Raw genomic sequence first — 22,268 nt, 5'->3', positions numbered from 1 at the left:
AGAACGGAGCCAATGCTTCCTGTATAGTTCCGGCTCCGTGTGTCTGAATGAGTCACAGGCGGAGTGATATCAAATGCACTCTGCCTGTGACCAATACAGGAAACATTGCCTCTTCCTCCAGCGTGGCGCCGCTGCTAGCCAGCATTTCCCGCCAGCAGCACACACAGCAGTACCAGCAAGAGTCAGCAGTACCAGCCAGAACCAGCAGTACCAGCCAGAGCCAGCAGTACTCACAGCAGTACCAGCCAAAGCCAGCAGTACCAGCCAGAGCCAGCAGTACTCACAGCAGTATAAGCCCGAGAGAGCAGTACCAGCCAGACTCAGCAGTACCCACAGCAGAACCAGCAGTACCCACAGCAGAACCAGCAGTACCCACGGCATTACCAGCCAGAGCCAGTGGTACCCACAGCAGTACCAGCAGGATTCAGCAGTACCCACAGCACAGTACCAGCCAGCAGTACCCACAGCAGTACCAGCCAGCAGTACCAGCCTGAGCCAGCAGTACTAGCCAGTAGTACCAGCTTGAGCCAGCAGTACCCACAGCACAGTACCAGCCAACAGTACCAGCCTGAGCCAGCAGTACCCAAGGCAGTACCAGCCCAGCAGTACCTACAGCACAGTACCAGCCAGCAGTACCCACAGCAGTACCAGCCAGCAGTACCAGCCTGAGCCAGCAGTACTAGCCAGTAGTACCAGCTTGAGCCAGCAGTACCCACAGCACAGTACCAGCCAACAGTACCAGCCTGAGCCAGCAGTACCCAAGGCAGTACCAGCCCAGCAGTACCTACAGCACAGTACCAGCCTGAATCAGCAATACCCACAGCAGTACCAGCCTGAGCCAGCAGTACCCACAGCAGTACCAGCCAGCAGTACCCACAGCACAGTACAAGCCAGCAGTACCAGCCTGAGCCAGCAGTACCCACAGCAGTACCAGCCAGCTGTACCCGCCAGCAGTACCAGCCAGCTATGCCCACCAGCATTACTCGCCAGCAGTTCTTTTCAAAACTTACCACCAAAAAGTCAACTGTGCTACCAGACTGACCGACGCAAACCTGGAAAATCAGTTGCGAGTGGCAACATCATCAATACCAGCTAACATCACACACCTCACCAAAGAGAAGCAGTTGCAGCCATCACATTAGGGGTGAGTTAATTAATTGTTTGGCCAAGTATAACAGGCACATTTTTAAGTTGATAATTCTATATGGCCCCCAAATGATTTTATAAATACCCAAATGGCCCTTGGCAGAAAAAAGGTTCCCCACCCCTGGTCTAATGTGATGGGTGGCTAAACTGGTCAAGAGGGGGAAAAGAGAGAATTGCCTATTTTGTTTTGTTTCACAAAACTACAGACCAGATTCTTGGACAATACAGGTTATCTTCATGTGGCCATATCCCGTGGACATTGAGAGTTTTCTATTTAGTCTTGTTTCATGTAGCTTGCAACCAGAGGTTTACTTCAGTAAAAATGTAAGCATATGTGAACCCCTTCCTTGTAAAACAACCCTTTCAGTTTAAAATAGAAATGAAAGGCAAAACGTGTATACACACACACATACAGTGGGTAAAATAAGTAATGAACACGTCACCATTTTTCTAGGTAAATATTTTTCTAAAAGTGCTATTTACATGGAATTTTCATCACATGTCGGTAACAACCCATGCAATCCATACATACAAAGAAACCAAAACAAATAAGTTCAGAAATTAGGTTATGTGTAATAAAATGGAATGACACAGGAAAAAAGTATTGAACACGCTAACAGAAATTTATTTAATACTTTGTACGAAATCATTTGTTGGTAATGACAGCTTCAAGATGCCTCCCGTATGGAGGAACTAGTCGCATGCATTGCTCATGTGTGATTTTGGCCCATTCTTCCACACAGTCTTCAAATCTTGAAGGTTCTGTGGGCCTCTTCTATAAACTCTGAACTTTAGTTCTTCTAGTTCTATATTTTCTATTGGATTCAAGTCAGGTGATTGGCTGGGCCATTTTAGCAGCTTTTTTCTGTTTTTGAAACCAATTGAGAGTTTCCTTGGCTTTCTAGTAGATGGCAGCAGATTTTTATCAAGAATGTCTTGGTACATTTTTCCATTCATCCTTCCTGTAATGATATGAAGTTTGCCAGTGCTGTATGCTGAAAAACAGACCCACACCATGATGTTGCCAGCCCAAACTTCATTATTTGTATGGGGGGGGGGGGTTTGGGGTGATGTGCAGTGCCATTTGACCTCCAAACATGGTGTGTATTATGGCATCCAAAAATTTCAATTTTGGTCTTATCTGACCAGACTATATTCTCCCAGTATTTCACAGGCTTGCCTGAATGTTGTGCAGCAAACTTTAAACGAGCTTCAACATGCTTTTTTTTGGAGTCTTGTGCGGTAAGCGTGCATACAGGCCATGGTGGTTGAGTGCATTACTTATTGTTTTCTCTGAAACAATTGTATCTGCTAATCCCAGGTCTTTCTGAAGCTCTCCACAAATGGTCTTTGGCTCTTGGACAACTTTTCTGCTAATTTGTTTCACTCCTCAGAAATCTTGCAAGGAGCACCTGGTAATGGCTGGTTTAGTTAAAATAAGTTCTTTCCACTTCCAGATTATGGTCCAAACAGTGCTCACTGAAACATTCAGAAGTTTCTGTAACCAATGTCATCAGTATGTTTTACAACAATAAGGTTGCAAAGGTCTTGAGAGAGCTCTTTGCTTTTACCCATCATGCAATGTTTTTTGTGTGACACCTTGGTAACAAGATACCTTTTTATAGACCATCAGTTGAGACTGAACCAGCTGATATTAAAGTGTTGCTAAACTCACAACAGTAAAACCAGTCTGAATATGCAGTAAAGCATGCTTTTTATACTCACTGTGGAACCTAAGGGGTTAATCCCCTGCATTGTGTAAAAAGGCTGTTTGATCCTGTATGCACAGATCCTCCTCTTCTTGCATTGTCCCCATAACATATCCGGATAAGACAAAGTTACTGGAGTCAGGCTGTACATGCTCAGTTTGGTGTGTATTGTTAAAGAGTTTTTTCTTCTTGGGAGAATGCATGTGATCAGCACAGGGCCAATCAGCACTGTCAAGACAGAGGGTCAGGGGTCCTGCATCCTGATAGGACAGCCAGTGCAGTATGAAAAACTACAAGCTTTAACCAGGCACTGAGAGAAATCACAAGACTGCTAAATTCTGCTGGTGAGAAAAGATATTTAGCAGTTTATATTTACTTAAATGATTGCATTTTCATGTTCTCTGTTCTGTGTACTGTGGGAGACCAGATAAAGCGAATGCAGGGTCCTGAATTTTGTAACACTTTAATTTGCACTGGCAAGGGGCAGGATTGCTTTCTAATTACTGATAGATTTCAGCTAGTGTCTTGGCTTTCCATCCCTTTTTGCACCTCCCTTCACGTGTTCAACACTTTTTCCCTATGTAATTCCATTTTATTACACATAACCTTGTTTCTGAACTTATTAGTTATGGATTCTTTGTATGCATTGGGACGTTACCGACATGTGCTGAAAATTTAATGTCAATAGCATCTTTAGAAATATATTTAACTAGAATAATGGTGACGTGTTCAATACTTATTTTGCCCGCACTATATATATATATATATATATATATATATATAATATATATATACACATACACACGCATGGTGCATAAGGGGAATGGTGGGGGTGGAAAAACAGCAGTACACTAGTCTTTCAAGTGAATGGCTGTGCAGGAAAGGGGTGACCATTAGACAACAGGCAGGCTGTGCTCGCAGCACAAAAAAACTGACCACACTGGGATTGATGTGCCATCATGCTTAGTGTGGACAATCTGAAACAGGATGGCTGACAGAAACACCAGGTATTTTGCACAAAGGAAGCAATACAAAGAAAACAGGATACTTTTTAAGTACATGGTACAACAGATACATATGAGGAATATGAAATGGTGGGGTACCATTTTCAGGCTGCAATAGAACCTTTGAAAAACACTGAAATAAGAGAAATACTGTATATATAGACACAGCAATATATATATATATATATATATATATATATATATATATTATAATTTGTTCACAATAGCAAAAGCTTTACTCAATATTAAAACAACTAACAACATTTCCTTCACAATTTATAATTTATCTATAAATAATTACTACTGATAAATAAAAATAACTTACTGGGAATAGAAAGAAAAAAACACATGTTCTACTGACAGCATTTGGGAGCAAAATGTACAATATATTTATCCAGCCATTTCCCATGACTTAATATTTCAAAATACAAATATAGAGAGCCTTATGTGAAGGGAAGAGGAGAACCAACCATTATATATTTACCTTGATACATCATTACATCCTCTGAGGGACCACCAGGACTTTCTAGGCTGCCAGTTCCCAGGTTACATCCTGTAGCACCCAGTGGGTTCTCTGGGCAGGTGCATAAGGGTCCCAACTCCACTGGCCCTCACATCTCACCACTGGAGGCTTCTTATCTTGTTCTCCGAGCGTCTATTTTACTATGACACCTCGCATCAGTAAACAAACAAGAGAGGTGTACTGTCTTTTTTTGGTGCAGCCCTTTAGTGGTGTCTTCCATACACCATAGTATGTCAGGGCTTGACAAATTTGCTTGAAACCTAGGAGCTAGCTAAAACAAAGTTAGGAGCCAGTTTTTTTTTTTTTTGCGCATGCCGAATGGCCGACACACGGGTCCAATGGCGGCCAGTTTTTTTTTTCACGCACCTCGCGGGAGACTTGGGATGTCTGGCGACAAGACACCTGCTGCAGTGTAACCTTAGGCGCCAGGCCGCTAATTCTAGTCGCCAATGCGACCTGGCGCCTGGGGTTTGTCGAGCCCTGGTCTAGGTTCTATTTCTCAAGACAAGTTCCTTAATAGCATCACTGGAAACAAGAAACGCACTTCACATCTTGCTGCAAAACTTTTCCTGAATACTTCTCAAAAACAGATCAAGCAGATCTCTACAGCAATGTTTTCAGCCATTGAATTATCTGTAACTGTGTAGAAGTCCTTATATACAAGTCTCCAAAACAACCCTATAAGATAAGAGATTCTAGGAAAGTGGAACACTGTGGAGGGATCACATGGCAAGCTTGGGGGTCTCAAGCACACATAGAAAGGTTTTTCACTTACAAATACCTCTGGAGACTGCTGTAACACTGCATCAGAAACAGGCATCCTTTCTTCTGATTGGAGGAACATTTCCCCCAATGATAGAATGTTTAATCTATTACACTAATGGAGTGGGAGGAATGGAACTAAAATATGTAAGGACACCTTACAGGTAGGCCAATATCAGGGTAATTGTTTAGCTGTTCAAGTATTAAGTCATACGATTCTTTTGTGAATGGATATTCGAGTCTTCCCAGAAATGTGTCTCATGACAAGTTCTAGGGCACCCACACAAAAAAGTAGAGCAGAAGGCAATTGTCGTAGTTGAAAATACAGGGTCATGTGGATTTTATTTGTCCTAGATCAGTTAATTGCAGTTTGGCATACTGAAATGGCAACAAGAGATGGCAGCAGGGCTGAGCCTGCAAAAGCAAAGAGAGCCTTTAGGGGAGTCCCAAGATTTCTATGTGCAGAATCTTTGAAAGAAGGAACATCTTCAATAGGTACAATGAGATGTTTGTTTAGTACTGAGACAGCAGCCATCAACCACAGGATTGGCCCACTTCTTTGCAAACTATTTTTCAGTGGATTGAGATCGGCAAAGACTTTGGGGAAGATAAAATCCCTTTTGGCATGATTCTCTTTCTTTGTGTACAGGGAATGTTCTGCAGAATTAAGTGGGGTTTTTTTTGTACCCAAAAGGTGAATGGCGAGACAGAGGAGTGCAACGCAATGGCTCTTGCAGACATAGGCAATACGTTTTTCAATGTTAGCAAGAATTTTGCATGAAGCTCTTTCTTCAGCATAATGGCAGTCTGGGGAAGGGAAGTCTTCCGCCGCTTCTTCCAATACTGCCTCAATAGTCTCTTCACTTCCTTTTGTGTCTGCATCCTCTAGGACTGGCAAATCAGTATCAGACTCAGGTTGAGAATTAGAAGTAAAAGAGGCAGTGTGCTTCCGAGCCCTTGACAAAAATGGCTGTATTATGGCCATTATCTGCCCAATGACTGCTTCTGTCAGGCTGGCTGCATGTTGTATGCCAAAATAGGGCTGGAATCTGATGTAGACATCGGTGTTCGATTTGGGTTTTGCTCCTATGCAAGGGACACATCGTCACTCTAAGGTTTAGAGTTATTGGGGTCTTCGGCAGAGCAAATGTTAACCTGTAGTTTTGAATTGGTTCCCTTTCACCTAGTCTCCACCATAGCTCCAAGTGAGGGCATTCTCCTGGAGGGTAATCATGGAGTAGAGCATGGAAAATAGGGTGTGTCCGTAAGGTGTATGTGGTAATCCAGATATGGACGGTCTTGTAAAGAATCCCCATGGCAAAAGTGTGAGAGCAAGTACATGAATACCTTAAAGGGCTCTGGGAAGAAGCAGCGTTAAAGTGTGTGACCAGTGGTATGATGTAACACCTGTTCATCCATCTGTACCTGAGCTCTGAGAAGTTTACATTTTTGCAAGTTTAAAAACTTTGCACTGTGAATATATTCTAAACATACCTCCGTTTTTACAGTAACGGTCAGAGATACTGGGTGACCCTGTCTTACATGTTCATGATGCTGGACTTAATATAAAGTCTTGGCTTTGCTGGTCATGGTAGGCATACCCATATAGGGGCCTTTAGGCACTGGATTCCATAGCAATGGACCATGACCCCGGACCTGTATAGCACCCTATGATTGTCTAAACACTTTGCACCAAGTGCCAAGGTGAGAACCTGTGCAGGACCTGAAACTGGGTACAACTCCCAAAGTTTTAAAGACTTTGTGCCAGTCCAGAGACTGGCATTAAAAGACTGGAGGTGTTAATGGAAGAATTTGACGAAAATGATGAAGAAAAAAGATGAAATAGTGAAACTGAATTCTCCATGACGGTGAAGAAGTCCATCACTTTCAGACACTAGCACAAAACGGGGGAATCACAGAGTGGGGTAAGATTATAGGCAAGGTGCCCTGAGTGGGGGGGGGGGGCTCTCCTCAAAAGCTTGCCAGTGTCCAATCACCTGAAGGTACAGGCCATTAACCCATTGTTTATGATTATTTTTCCTATACTGTACGATTAAGATATTTAGCTTTTTGTTTCATTACTCTACTTAAAACACTGTGATGACTCATTTGCAGTCTGTGGTATAAAGCAATATAAAGCCATCATAAATCTTACATACACAATGAGAACAGAGATGTACACTAACACTTAATTTAACCTGTGTGTCGGAAAGTAAACAAACTGCTATGTACACAAGTCTGCTTTTCGTGTGTGCAGCTAGAAAATGTTCTGCTTTGAAGCATAAAATGTATATGTGTTTTTAATCCAGCACCGCTGAGATCCTCTGCTTCCAGCAATTTACATCTGGATTTAGTTCCACTACTCCAAGGAATTAAATAGTAAAATTTCCACATTTTTTTCCTTTCAGTTAGAAAAAAAAAAAAAAAAACTTTACAAACTTTAGGGAGTGGAGTTGCATACTAAGAACAAATTGTTTTCACTGGGGCAAATAGCTTTCTATATTGTTGCATAAGCTGTATAAATTGTTATAAAAGAAGGTCAGATGGCAGAGACCTTACTCCCCTGCACCCACCCACCTCTCTCCAGTCTTATAAATACTGCCTTTTTAAATGGCGTTAACCCTTCTGCTCTCCAAAGTATTATCCCACTGTACACACACTGAACATGATTGTTTGAGTCACGATTTGAACACAACACAATATGTGTCTAAGTATGTTGCAAGAGCCCGTAAAGCCACTGATCTGGGATTTCCTAAGAAAAAAAAAGACACAGCCCTCTGTTCCTCTACTATCCAGCTGCATTCTAAATCTACAACCTCTGGGCATTTTAAATAACCAAAACTCAAAAACTGTATCACGCTTTAATTATTAAAATGATTAAAACAGGTAAGATGAACATTGTCATGTTACAGCTGCTGAGCCAGGTTCTCTGGGGGCTGTTTTCACCCAAAGACAAAATGACCCAGCAGAATCACCATTACCTCGGTCTCAAAATGGCTCAAACTCTGCACAGGGCCAGCGTTCCTGTCACATTCATTTGTCACTTGGCTTTCCATTACAGTGCCAATCACATAGGCATGGTTCATTGGTTTTGTATACCCTGTAAATTAAGTAGCAAAATCTTTTCACTAAATAAATACAGGAAATAAATAAATGGGCTATGATATAGCGAAAGTCAAAACTGTGCTAATCAGCTGCAGTTACCGTTTAAGTATTCTGACAGCTGCAGGTGTTGATGTCAGAATACAATGAAATGCAATGGCCATGGATGGAGATTGGCTGAGCGAAAGAAATCTTTGCGTGTATAGCCAGCTAAAAAAACAATGGTGAATGTTACACTGCCATCCCTGTTGAAAAACATCATATGCTGTGGTTCCTCTATCCAGCTACTACATCACTGCAGGGCATACGATCCTTCGAGGGGAACCACAGTTTGAGGTGGGGGGAGGGGAGGGGGCCGGCAGATTTTAACACACCCAGAACTACCAAATAAATGCAGCAGCTGGAATTAGCAAAGCGGCAGAGTTTAAAAAACACGGGCCTCTAAAAAGCCAAGTATACAGACATCTGGTAGCATTGTGAGATAAAGACTTTGGTCTCTGTGGCAGTTTGGAGAAATGGAAAATGGGGGTAGGAGATTGTACCCACTCTACAGCCCCTCCCTGAGCCCTAATAGCATGCTGCAATTGCAAGTAGTAGAATCAGCATCTTCTTTTACAGTGTGGGTTTTACGTAGCACCCTGGAGGGTCATTTTAAGTAAAACCGCTGAGCTACAAAGGACTCCCTCTAATGGTTAAACTGTAAATTTTTACCATAAACACCAATATAAAAGAGAAAGCAAATGAAAAGAAAGCCATTTTCCCTTTAAAGAGACACCAGAGTTGATTTACTAAACTTTGCAAGAGAATTTGCCCAATCACATACAAGGAAAGTAAAAAAAAAATGAATTTTTGCTTGAACATAATTGAATGGATGGAAGAAAGCAGAGTTTCACCTCAATCACTAAGCTCTGAAGAAAATTCCCTTGCAAAGAGCTACTTTGCTTGGAAAGTGAACAGCCCATTTACCTTTAGTAAATCAGCCACACCGTCACCTTGTGAACCCTTCCCATGTGATAATGCTTGGATCTAACATCCAATCGTTAGGACCAAGCACTGTCATCTGACTAAAGGATTGATGTGACTGCTCCCCTTAGCGTAAAACACATGCGCAAATTTGCAGAACATGCTGGATAGCAGACAAAGCTTTTTTATTTTTTAGAGCTGCTAAGGGTTCCAATTTCCACTTTTTGCCCAAACTAGAACTGGGCTTTAAAGTCCCAAGCTCTTCTACAGTACAGCCTGAAATGCAGATCTGGCAGAAACACCTTCTCCTAATTCACAATAATTTTAGAAAAACCTTCTCTCAATTCATACAGGTTGTCATCGGGGTGTGTCACTATGGTGTCCTACATTTAAGGTGTTCTCCTGCAGACAGCGACACAGATGTATTCACATCAAGGCCACTCTCTGCACCAGTAAAGACCGACAAGCCAGGAAAAGAGGAGAAGAGGACCATGCTGTAGCAACAGACTGGCCATACGACTTCAAAAAGTTAATTAGTAAAGTAAAAGTAAAAAAAGCATAAAATACTAGTGAGGGCCAAATTGGAAGGGAGCGCCTGGAGTTGGGCTTAAATGTAGTTGACCACAGCAAATCAGATATCATTTATATATCATCTCACCACCTACCCCATCATGCAATTTGCTGTGTTTTTAAAAATACACAAACACAGCAAAAAAAAACACTGTTCTCAGCTTGTTACCACCAACGTGATGAACTTCATGCTGAATTTCCAACGAACTGTGCTTTGTTTTTCCCTTAAATTTAACTGAACTGGGTTCTGCAAAGATATGATGCAACTCTTCCAAAAGACAAGGCAACACACATTGCTGCTATGCATTTTACTGAGTATTTAAAGAATATTTACCAAGAACAAGCCCTTTCTGTAGGCATATCAGTTAAAAGGTGATATTTGTTCGGTGATATTCATGAACAATGTTAGGTGCTTTCTTTGCTTGTTTTCTACAGGTATGCACCAGTGTCTCCTAACATAAGATACATCCTTCTAATCTTATATTGCAGCTGAAAAGTCAGATTTAGTGATCATGTACACAGGGTAGTTGAAAACCTCTTCTGAACGCTGGAAACCGACAGTGAAGAATGTCCATTTTACAGCTTTTACATACCGAGGTTAGCAGCGGTTATGAGCATTTGAGGTTAGAAGCGTTTTTTAACCACTTTCCGCCCACACTATAGCCGAAAGACGGCTACTGCACAGGCTTCCAGTGCCAGGAAGGTCCAGTGCCGGGAGGGCGTCAATAGACGTCCTCCTGTGATCGCACTGCTCAAGCGCGGCCGGGAGCTTTGAGATCGTCAAGTCTTTCGGACACAGCTGATCACAGAACAGGGGAAAGGGACAATCAGAGCAGCACTTTAACCACTTGCCGACTGCCTAACGCCGATCTACGCCGGCAGTCAGCCCCTCACAGGCAAAGTGACATAGGGCTACGTCACAAGCTTGTGAAGGTCTAGGGAGCGAGCGCGCCCCCCCGGAGGCGCGCTCCCACTCCCCCGTGGTCACGGACCCCCCCCCGCGCGTGTGACCAGCGGACCCGATGTCCGCCGGTCACTCGGCGATCGGCGGGGGAGAGGGAGAATGTCAGGCAGCTTGTGTAAACAAGCTGCCTGTCATTCTCCTCGCTGTAAAGACACTGATCAAACGGATCTAGTATGTGGATCCGTTGATCAGTGTCCTTACAGCTGAAGCCACAGCCAATCACAGTAGAAATCACGCCCCTAGGGATACACACAGCCCCTCCCTCCCAAATAAAGTTAACCCCTTCACAACCAGTGTATTTTTACAGTAACAGTGCATATGTATAGCACTGATTACTGTAGAAATGTCACTGGTAACCCCAAAAGTGTCACAAATGTCAGTCAAGGGTCCGATCTGTCCGCCCCAATGTCGCAGTACCGCAAAAAAAAAATCGCAGATCGCCGCCATTACGCGTTAAAAAAAAAACAACAAAAATGACAAAAATCTTTCCCTTTGTTAGTAAACGCGATAACTTTTGCGCAAACCAATCAAAATACGCTTTTTGCGATTTTTTTTACCAAACATAGGTAGGATAAAACAAATTGGCCGAAAATTTTAAAAAATTTTGATTTTTACTTTTTTTTTGGGGGGAATTTCATATAAAAAAATGTGAAAAATATTGTTATTTTTGCAAAATTGATGCTCTTTTTTTGTTTATAGCGCGTGATCAAAAAATCGCACAGGTCATCAAATGCCACCAAAAGAAAGCTCTGTTTGTGGGAAAAAAAGGACGTCAAATTCGTTTAGGTACAGCGTCGCACGACCGCGCAATTGTCCGTTAAAGTCACGCAGTGCCGAATCGCAAAATACCCCCTGGTCAGGAAGGGGGTAAAATCTTCCGGGGCTTAAGTGGTTAACAGGTTATCAGCTGTCAGCCAATGACAACTGATCATGGAATTAAACAGAAGCAATTTATCTGCTTTTTTTTCTCCTCATGATCAGCGTGAGTAGAATAGAAGAAAGCTGGTAACTGGCTTCTGTTACAGGGTCATCTGTCCTAATCTGTGCCTGCCAGTGCTGCTAATCAGTGCCCACCAGTGCCGCCAATCAGTGCCCATCAGTTTTTCATCATCAGTGCCGTCTACCAGTGCCAATCAGTGCCGTCTATCAGTGCCCATCAGTGCCGCCTAGCAGTGCTCTTTAGTGCCCATCAGTGCCACCTATCAGTGCAGCCTCATCAGTGCCCATCAGTCCAGGAGAAAAATTACCTGTTTGCATAAATTCTATAACAAACTATGAAAATGTTTTTTTTTTTCAAATGCAACAGCATGTGGTGAAATGTATGTTTTTTTAAAGAGGAAGTAAACCCTCCTCTGACACTTTTACCTATAGGTAAGCCTATAATAAGGCTTACCTATAGGTACTGTAAATATCTCCTAAACATGCTCCGTTTAGGAGATATTTACCTTACATGCATCCAGTGACGTCACTGGCGCATGCGCTCTGAAGGAACGGCACCGTGACCGTCGGCTCCCGCGCACGTGCGGCAAAGTGGTTCGTTATCGTCCAGCGACGTAGACCTACGTCGCTGGACTCCTCCCCTTGTGGGCGACGCGCGCGCCACCGGAGGCTCGCTCCCGCTGTATTCAGTCACACCCCCGCTCTTCCCCGATCGTCGGGGATCGAGTGTGGAGATCCGCCCGCTTGTGTAAACAAAGCGGGCGGATCTCCTAAGTGACAGACAGGGACAGATTGCAGGATTCAACATAGCTGAACCTGCGATTTGTGCCTGTGTCACACAGTCCCCTCCCCCCACACACGTCAGTAAGCACCAGGCATACATTAACCCCTTGATCACCAATAAAAGTTAACCCCTTCCTTGCCAGTGTCATTTTTACAGTAACAGTGCATATTTATAGCTGTACTGTAGTAATGTCACTGGTACCCCCAAAAGTGTCAAAAATGTCAGTCAAGGGTCCGATCTGTCCACCGCAATGTCGCAGTCCCGCAAAAAAAAAAATCGCAGATCGCCGCCATTACTTATCGAAAAAAACAATAAAAATGACATAAATTTCCCGTAGTTAGTAGCTGCGATAACTTTTGCGCAAACCAATCAAAATACACTTATTGCGATTTTTTTTACCAAAAATATGTAGCAGAAAACAAATTGGCCTAAAATGTTAAAAAAATTTAGATTTTTACATTTTTTGGGGGGGAATTTCATATAAAAAAAATGTGAAAAATATTGTTATTTTTTCAAAATTGTCGCTCTTTTTTTGTTTATAGCGTAAAAAGTAAAAATCGCACAGGTGATCAAATACCACCAAAAGAAAGCTCTATTTGTGGGGAAAAAAAGGACATCAATTTAATTTGGGGTAAAATCTTCCGGTCTTAAAGCGCTTAAAAATACGCTCATTGAGAATTTTTTTGTCAAAGACATGTAGCTAAATACATTTTGGCCTAAATATATGACAAAAATTTAATATATTGGATATTTCTTAACTGTCAAAGTAGAAAAATATTGTTATTTTTTCAAAATTGTCACTTTTTTTTTTAATATCGCAAAAAATGAAAAGTGCAGAGGTGATCAAATACCACCAAAAGAAAGCTCTGTTTATGGGAAAAAAAGGATGTAAATTTATTTTGGGTACGGCGTTGCATAACCGCGCAATTGTCAGTTAAATTCGCACAGTGTGGAATCGCAAAAAGTGGCCTGGACGTAAAGCAGGAAAATCCTCCGGTGGTAAAGTGGTTAAACAAAATCGAAAACTAGTGGGTTTTGAGTGGAGTTTTTCAGCTGTAAAAACACTTTAACGTCAATAAACCCTGATAAACACCAAAAAACACTGCTAACTTGCGTTTTTTTACATTTTTTATTCCATTGCTTTTTTGAAGCCTGGATTCTGTTTCAAGGTGTCATTCATGGAAAATAGCCTGGGTTCACACTGGTGCATGCTGAACAGATGTGATTTGCACCAAAAATGCACCGCATTCCTGTGCACATCACATGTGATGTCTGTGCGATGTGGTTTGAGCCATATATTTTGTATGGCTCAAATTGCATCACATTTGCACCAAAATGTTGTAGGACCCTTTTTTTCTCCACACCTAATCACATTGCATGGGTGTGAACACCCATGCCATGCGATTCTGGCAAGCGCACTGCATTTTGCAATCAGTGCGGTGCCGCAAAGTCAGGTTTGCACCAATTCAGACATTGACTTTGCCAGCAATAGGCTCCGATTTGACGTGCGATTTGACATGTCAAATCGCATGTCAAATCTGCTCGATGTGAACCCCGAAACAAATTGCAAAATGCAGTGAGCTTGTCAGAATCGCATCACATGAGTGTTTTTGATGAAGGGAAAAAAAGGGTCCACATTTGCACCAAAATGTTAAAGGACCCTTTTTTCCCGCACCTAAATCTTATCGCATGGGTTTGGACAACCATGCGATGCAATTCTGGCAAGCATTGCATAGTGGGAAAGTGTGAATTACTAAAATAGCAGAGAGGTGATTTTTAGCTAAAAACGTCAAAAACACTAACGCCAAAAAACACAGAAAAACACTGAAAAACGCCAATGCAAAAAAGCTAAAAAATGCTAGAAAAACTCACTACAAAGCTACTGGCTTTTTTATAACATCCAGTGTGCATGAGGCCTTATGGTTGAATCCTGCAATCCCTCAGTTCTATAAACTTCCGGATCCATTTATATGGACTAAACATATTATCAAATTGGTTTGCGCAGATTGTCAATTGCCAGGAACTGTCACCTCTGTCCTCACTGGCCCAGACTTTCAACCTACCTACTTCATATCTTTATCGTTATTGTCAGCTTTCCCACGCCTTCTATGCCCAGTTCTCACGAGCAGGTCTGCTTATCGAGCAGTCATTACTGGAGACGACTCTGCAGTCTGACTACTCGGAGAAACCCACCTCCAGATTATATTCCCATCTTGCTTTAGTTTCTCTTCCAGCATTGGAGGGGCCCGTTGGCAGCGAGACATACCAGATCTGGACGATGATGACTGGGACAATGTGTGGGACTTCCCCTTCCGATCCCTGGTCTCCCTGAGGTAGAGCTGGGCAAAAAATCGATTAAATCGATAAATCGATTTTTTAGCGTAAAACGATTTTTTTTTTTCAAACTCGAGTTTTTTGCCACTATAGTTTTTTCCATAGCGCGATATGAGCCAGCCCCCGCCCCGCGTAACCATAGACAGTACACACACACTAGAGGTCACTCAGGGGCCCCCATGGCCTGCATGCGGGACACTTACCTGTACAGGCGGGCCGCCCTGGGCTCCAGCCAGCTCCTAGTCCGCTGCACACCGCACAGCCAGGCCTGGGAACCGGCCACAACACACCGAGAACTCCCCAGTAACCGGACCACCGCCGCTGCCATCTCTGCTCAGAGTCTACGAGGAACGAGCCAATCAGTGGCCACCGCCAGGCCTGGATGTGACGTCAGCTGCTGGGAGAGGAAGCGGGCGATGCGTCTGAGGGGAGGCGGGGTTATACCTGTACAGGGGCTGTGATAGGTACAGACAGAGACTAGCCACACCTGTCCAGACATAGAGTCAGACACAGATCCTCTTGAATGGTGGAAGCTGCATCAGCCCAACTTTCCAAGGCTAAGCTTACTGGCTAAAAAATATATATATCTTTCTATTCCAGCCACTAGTGCCCCCTCAGAGAGGGTATTTAGTGCGGGTGGGGGAATAGTTACCTACAACCGGGCCTGCATTAAGCCAGAGGTTGGGGACAGGCTCATCTTTCTTGCAAAAAATGTTTAGAATGAGCATGCACAATGTTTCAGAGATCTAACAAGCACGTGTTTTGTTGTTATGGATAAAAGTTTACATTTGTTCACTCTTTGAGCAGGCTATATGTCTGGGCTGCCACAGGCATGTTTCATTTTTTATATTCACAGTTCACACTATACTGATAAGAGTTTATTTTGTTAATTGTAATGTTATATGTTACAAAATTTGTAATTATCTGATTTCTTGAACAGAAAATTTAAGCCACTGTGAAGTTGTTGCACTTTTGCTTAAACCTGGGTTAAAGCTTGAAATTGTTGAATGACAGAGCCTCATTTACTTTTTGTTTTGGGATTCTACGCATTTTAACTCTTGAGGACAATCATAGCAATAAAGTTGCACTTTTGACACTATATCTGATGTATGCAGTCATTTTTTAAGTGCATTGAAAAAAAAATTGAAAATCGAATCGAAACTCAAATTTTTCTTTAAAAATCAAAGATTTTTTTTTTAGGCAAAATCGCCCAGCCCTACCCTGAGGGACTGTTTAATTCAATTTAAAGTGGTGCACCATGCATATTTAACACAGTATAGACTTCACAAAATGAACTCTGCACTCCCTCCTGAGTGCTGGAGGTGTGGTGGGACCCCAGGGGATTTCTCACACATTTTGTGGACCTGTCCACTGGTTGCTGGATTTTGGGAGGAGGTAGTAACCTTTTTGAACTCCTATGTCTCCTCTCCCTTGCAGACTTTGATGTCTGTATGTCTGCTGGGACTGGTGGAACCTATTTTGCCCACATGGGCGGAGCGTTTGTTGGCAAATGTTGCATTATTTTATGCTAGGAAAGCTATTGCTGTCCATTGGAAAAAATCTATGCCCCCTCCACTTTCATTCTGGAAACAACTGAAGTCATTGTACAGCCTGCCATTGTACAGAGACACATATGCCAACGCATACGCCAACAGGGGATGCCCCCGTAAATATGATAGGGTTTGGTCTAGGTGGTTGGCGGAGCCTTCCATAGCATCTCTCACTCCTACAAGCCCATAGGAACTTTATTTACATCTCTTGGTTGTTGCTACTCGTGTTGCTACTCTCATGAAGTAGGGCTGCATAGTGCATACCACTTTTTTTAGTCCTGCATTGTAGTTTGTCTGGGGCACATACGGCGGTGCTAGTTGGAATGAGACGTATTATGTACAATGTAAACTGTTGTTCACCTTTTCCCTATCAGTGGTATCCCATGAGTAGCCATGCCCAAATGTAACTCTGTGTACTTGCATTGTTGTATGCTGTGCTCAGCACGCGCTGTGTTGTTGTTTGTTTTGTTTTGTTATGATATATAATAAACAGATCTTTAAAAAAAAAAAACAGAACACCTAAGACCCCGTTCACGCCGTAGGTCGCCTGCCATAGAGTAGCTGTGGACCCGTTCTAATAGGAGCGACACAAGTCGCTCCGACTTAGAAAAAGGGTCCGGTGCTCCTTTGGGGTGACCTGGAGCGACCTGCATTGACTTCAATGATATGAAGTCCGTGCCGGCCGCTCCGAGGTTGCGGTGCGAGCTGCGCACCGCGACCTGTGAGGTCGCCCCGGCAAGTAGCGTTGCCCCAGTGTGAACGGGGTCTAATCGATCCTCAGCAGAAAGGGAGAGGACCCCACCAGACTCATCACCCAGCAGAAACAGGCACCTGCAGCCACCAGGATAATCTGCACTCCACGTGCGGCGTTTAGGAAGTAAAAAGATCCAGGAGTCAGCACCAGGGGATAAGGAGGGGCTCCCACCGGCAAAATCGCCACCCACAGGGCTCCACTGTCATGGCCGCCACTATTTTCAACGACAAACCACTGCAAAATGGCCCCCGGACTACACAAACATGGCCGCCGTGCCCTGAGCACAAAGGCTACAGCAAAATGGCAGCCCTGCGCACCTCTACGAGGCTCATAGGGACCAAGGAGGGATCCCTAGGCCTCAGAAAATGGGACAGGCAGGAAGGGGGGCCCCCGGGAGGAGCCCCCACCAGGTAAAGCCCCCCCAAAGGTGCACCCCCACCGCCATCGCCAGCACCCTGCCCCCACCCTAGGCGGTTGACCAGGCCACCCCACAGCCCCAGCATCAATAAAGGGGGGGGCGGATGAGGGGCAATATGGCCCTTAGGGGGTAAGTGATGAGGTAAGTGCCTAACGGAAGGAGGGGAACCCAGGGGTCTGACCATCCCATGGAGGGGCCCACCCCAAAACCGTCCCGGGGGAGAGGGGGGGCAGTCACTTACCATACCAGGAACCAGGCGGGCACCGCTCCAGACAGAACCTCCTCTCTATCGAAATGGGGGGGGCTGTCGGCCAAGAGGATCGCTGTGACTCGGGCTGAGACCCGGTTATATGCGACCTCACGAGGCGTTTTACTCGCAGGCCAGCCCCTGTCCGGTGGGGCTATGTCGTGGCCGACCTAGCGCGGAGCTGAGGTCTGCACAGGCTCGCTGCCCAGACTGGGGTGACCACTGGATCTAGATTATCCTGCCCGTCACCTAGTCCAGCAGTTGATTGTAGATCTCAAAGGAAAAAAAAGCAGGAGAAAAAATTCTATCTAAAAAGAAAAAAATTGCCAGGACCAGAGATCCCAGTAAGGAATTAGGTCCTCACTCCTGACTAGGCAGAAAAAAACTGAGTACCTATAGCAGAGAGATGGAGTATACTCCCTGGGACTGCCCGTAGGCATAACCAGACTTTTTTCTGCCTAGTGTCTGCTCCTGTATGGGGCAGTATAACCCAATTGTTAAGAAGATCAGGAGCTGTGTCTGTCAATGAACGAAAGTGAAAAAACGCCAAACTGCTCCTAAACGTCGGTTAAGCAGCTACAGTGTACCTGAGGCCTAATTAGCCACATTTTTTGGGTATCTACAAATTCTGACAGTTATAACAATGTTTTTACCTAGCATTACGACTTTCCTAAATCTGTTATAACACTGCATTTAATATGTGTATACTATATAAGAAACCATTATAATGTGGAAAATTCAAATGAATGACCATGTTGCTCTATCACACATGTCCAATACACAACAAGATTTTATCAGACAATGCTCAGGCTGATCAAATCTCTACAGAAATCTGTGCATGAATCTTCCAAGGAAATGCTTGACTAGCTTGCAAATCTTCATGATTCAAAGAAGTCAGGTTAATACTATACCTATTGTTTACTTTTAAACAAGGAAGTGTTCTAAATGCATCTGACTATAGAGAATGGATTAACGTTTCGGGAATATTTATCAAGCTTGAGCAACAATTACAGCCCAGGGTAACAAACTTGCTTCTAGAAAGTATCCTATTACAGGACTTAATGTACAGGTTCTAAGTGCTTTAACTGCTCAGTTTTCCAGAGACTATGGCTTTTCACACCCCCTCTGCACTTTGCCCAGCAGTTGGCACCTACAACAAGTAACAAACCTCATAGGGAGGAAGTAGGTCTTTATTTACCCTAGGTTCTGTATGTGTACTATGGACATTGCATTGACCTTAACAACTAGCAGTTCACAAAATTCGAAATTTTCTCAGCAAATTTTTAGACATGCAAGTTTTTCAGTCATTTTGGATGGTTTGCTTCCATTCAACAGCAGGCGTGTTAAGGTATGATAATACACCAGTTCGGATAGGCAAGATCTTGCAAAACTCTTGTACAGTCTCTGCACGCATGTACCATTTGTGCTAATGTTTACATGCGTATTCCCAGCCCTTCCCACCTAGAGCCCTAGGTTAGGACACAAGGGGGCTCTTGCCACCTAGCGCCCTTCATTTCTAGAATACAGATGGCCTTTCAGGGCCAACATGTCAACTCAAAAGCATGTAATCAAACTGATTACACATTATTAATATTTACACATCAGCCTTCAACAGGCGAGTAGAGTACATTTGTCATGTATGCATGTAAACATTGGCACAAACATTTACATGCATATATAGTAAAATACAGTCCATACACAAGACTTTGGATGCAGATTTTTCTATTTCAATTTTACAGATGTAAACACAGCACAGGTTTACTGATCTTTATGCAGCCAATAGAAAACAATACACCTGAAAAAAGACTGAACTGATAAAAATATGTTTTTTTTTTCCTCGCCGTGTGCAAGGCCATCTGATGCTCGAGTTTGGCATAGTAGATTCACCTGTAAGATTGTTGTATCTTTCAGAGCTGTAGTGCTGAAAGATTCCTAGCAGTATTATTCTTTGTTCCGCTCACAGACAATACAAAGCCTGCTGATGGTGTTATGCTCCCCCTGATGGATTATACATTTGATATAAACTTATAATTGGTGAATCCAGCTGAGACACAGTGACACTTTTGGTACTGCCTTGAGTAGGGGGCACAAACTACTACTCGGATATCTTGCTTCTGGAGCTTCTGTGAGATATAAGATGCTGGCGAATGAATACATCCATCGGTGTCCACCAAATACTGAAAACCAATATGATTTTGCCCTTACATCTAGGGGTCTTATGTGCAAAAAGGTGGGGTTCACCGAAGGTACGCAGTTTTCTTGCTTACTAAGATTGCTAAGTACACTAACGTATGGCAAGAAATCACATTTAAGTTTAATAAAGTGAAATGAGAAAAAAAAAAAGCTGATACCTGGATAGTTGTCAGCTAATAGTAAATACACTCCGAACTGCCTTATTCTACAGTGCATTCCATACATTTAGCAATTGTTATCCACATCGAGTTAGCATGATGTTGCATAGTATTACAGTTATGTCCTTAGGAGAAATCTGTGTATTGTTCTGGGGGAATACTGGTGTGGTTGCCTGGTTTTCTTTTCCATACAAATGCTCAAATTCCCACTGTTGTGGTACTAATATTTAATCATATCCACTTATAAGTCACCCAATTCAGCTTGCACAGAAGATACAAAAGATAATTAATTCTTAAGGAAAGGTATCATACATTTCATAAATCTATTACTCATGTTTGTTATGTCCTATTAGAAGACGATGATTGATTGGATAAAGTCTATTAGATTGGCAAGATAGAAAACTTTCTATTACATCTATGTCAAGATAACAATGAATAGTAATGTTCTGCAATATACTCACATAAAGACCACTGTGCTTGTCCCCAAAGAAAGAAAATGCTCTAGAGATAGGTAGTAATCCGGATCCACCATCGTCTTGTCTTCGGGTTACTGAGTCACCCTCTTCATGGCCAAAGGGGTAGAAATCGGACAAAGGTACCAAGCCATGTGCAATAGAAAATACATACCACAGAGGCAAGATCTGGGCAAATGAACCCATTCCCAGAAGTGACAGAACACACACTAACCAGGGTGATTCTGCTGGACCCAGCTAGTGTGTACAATGCTCTATACTAATGGAATGACCACACCAGACTGCCACTATTCAACCCCCCTCTGAAAACCCCTGGTGACTCTGTCCAATGGCTTGGAGTCTTAAATTTCTCCCAGAACATAGTGCAACTGTATCATCTTTTTGTTGCCTCCTATAATTGTGCAATTAGCTTGGGTTATAATTATCACTACAGCGCAGCAGCCTCACTAGTCCTTGTGATCTCACAAGTTTTGCAAAGGATGTGAATTCTGTCAGTCTACCTTCTATCCCTGGCATTACTCATCAGCCTCATAACCAACAGAATGATTTCTCTCTCCAATTGTACAACCCCCTGCATTATCCCTCTTTAACCTTTTCCCTACAGTGCTCCTGTCTACACTTATGTCCACCAAGGTGTGCATGTACCACACGTCAACCAGCAGGAGGAATCTGTGCAGCCCTTTAACCAACCCTATATGCCCTCTAAGACCTTCAATGCATCTGCCACTACACCATCTCTGACCTATGATGTCTCTACATGAAGTCTGAACCAGCCTTCCCCTTTGGTATCCCTACCAATCCTGAACCAGCCTGTCCCTCTGGAACCCCTGCCAACCCTGAATCAATCTGTCCCACTGATATTGCTATCAGTGATCAACTAGTCTGTCCCTGTTATCCCTACCAACCCTGAACAGCCTGGCCCTCTGGTATAGTTACTAACCCTGAAAAAGCCTGTCCCGTTAGTTCCCCCATCAACTAGTCTGTTCTTCTGTTACCAATTTCAGTGTTGAACCAGAATGTTTCTCTGATGTTCCTATGAACCCTGAACCAATCTCTCCCTGCGGTACTTCCACTAAATCAAAATCAGCATGTCCCTATGGTGCCAACCCTGAACTGGTCTGTCTTTATACTACCCCCAACAACTTTGAACCAACCTGTCCTCTGTCACTTCTATCAACCCGTTCTCTGGTACCTCTACCAATCCTGAACCTGCCTGTCCTCTGGTACCTCCACCAACCCTAAACTAGTCTGTTTCTCTATTCCCTTCTCCAAGCTTAAACTGGTTCCTCCATATAATACCCCTACAATAATGAACTAGACTGCCCAGTGTTACTTCTACCAACTTTGAACCAGCCGGTTCTCTGGTCAACCCTGATCTTACTTTATATCTCTCCAACCCTGAACCAGCCTGTCCCTCTTGTATTTCTCCCAACCCTAAAGTATTCTGTTATTCTATTACCTCTATTAACCCTGAATCACTCTGTCCTTTCTCTTCTTTGAACCCTGAACCTGCCTGTGCTTCCGATACCCCTACCAACCCCAAAGCAGCCTGTCCTGTTACCGCTACAAACCCTGAACCAAGCTGTCCCTGTCGTACCTCCACCAACCCTGAACCAGACTGTCCTATGACCTCTACCAACGTTTAAGCAGCCTGTCCCTGTGTAGCCCTACCAAC

At 43.4% G+C, this 22,268-nt stretch overlaps 1 protein-coding gene across 8 annotated transcripts in view; it reads right to left on the bottom strand.

Moving 5' to 3' along the window:
• Positions 1–21,749, bottom strand: part of SNED1 (sushi, nidogen and EGF like domains 1) — a 444,915-nt gene extending 423,166 nt beyond the window's left edge. For 7 of the 8 annotated variants that reach the window (XM_082252243.1, XM_082252240.1, XM_082252242.1 and 4 more), the window contains exon 1: positions 20,582–21,748. In XM_082252243.1, coding sequence (XP_082108369.1) covers positions 20,582–20,779 — 198 coding nt within the window. In that variant the 5' untranslated portion in view covers positions 20,780–21,748. Of the gene's footprint in view, positions 1–20,581 lie in introns of all 8 variants that reach the window. The other variant, XR_014225094.1, reaches the window with a different exon arrangement.
• Between the last annotated feature and the right edge of the window lie 519 nt (positions 21,750–22,268).

The sequence above is a fragment of the Pelophylax lessonae genome (assembly GCF_965119305.1).
Source record: "Pelophylax lessonae genome assembly, chromosome: 3".
NCBI classification, from domain to species: Eukaryota; Metazoa; Chordata; class Amphibia; order Anura; family Ranidae; genus Pelophylax; species Pelophylax lessonae.
This window is presented reverse-complemented; position numbering and strand designations above follow the sequence as displayed.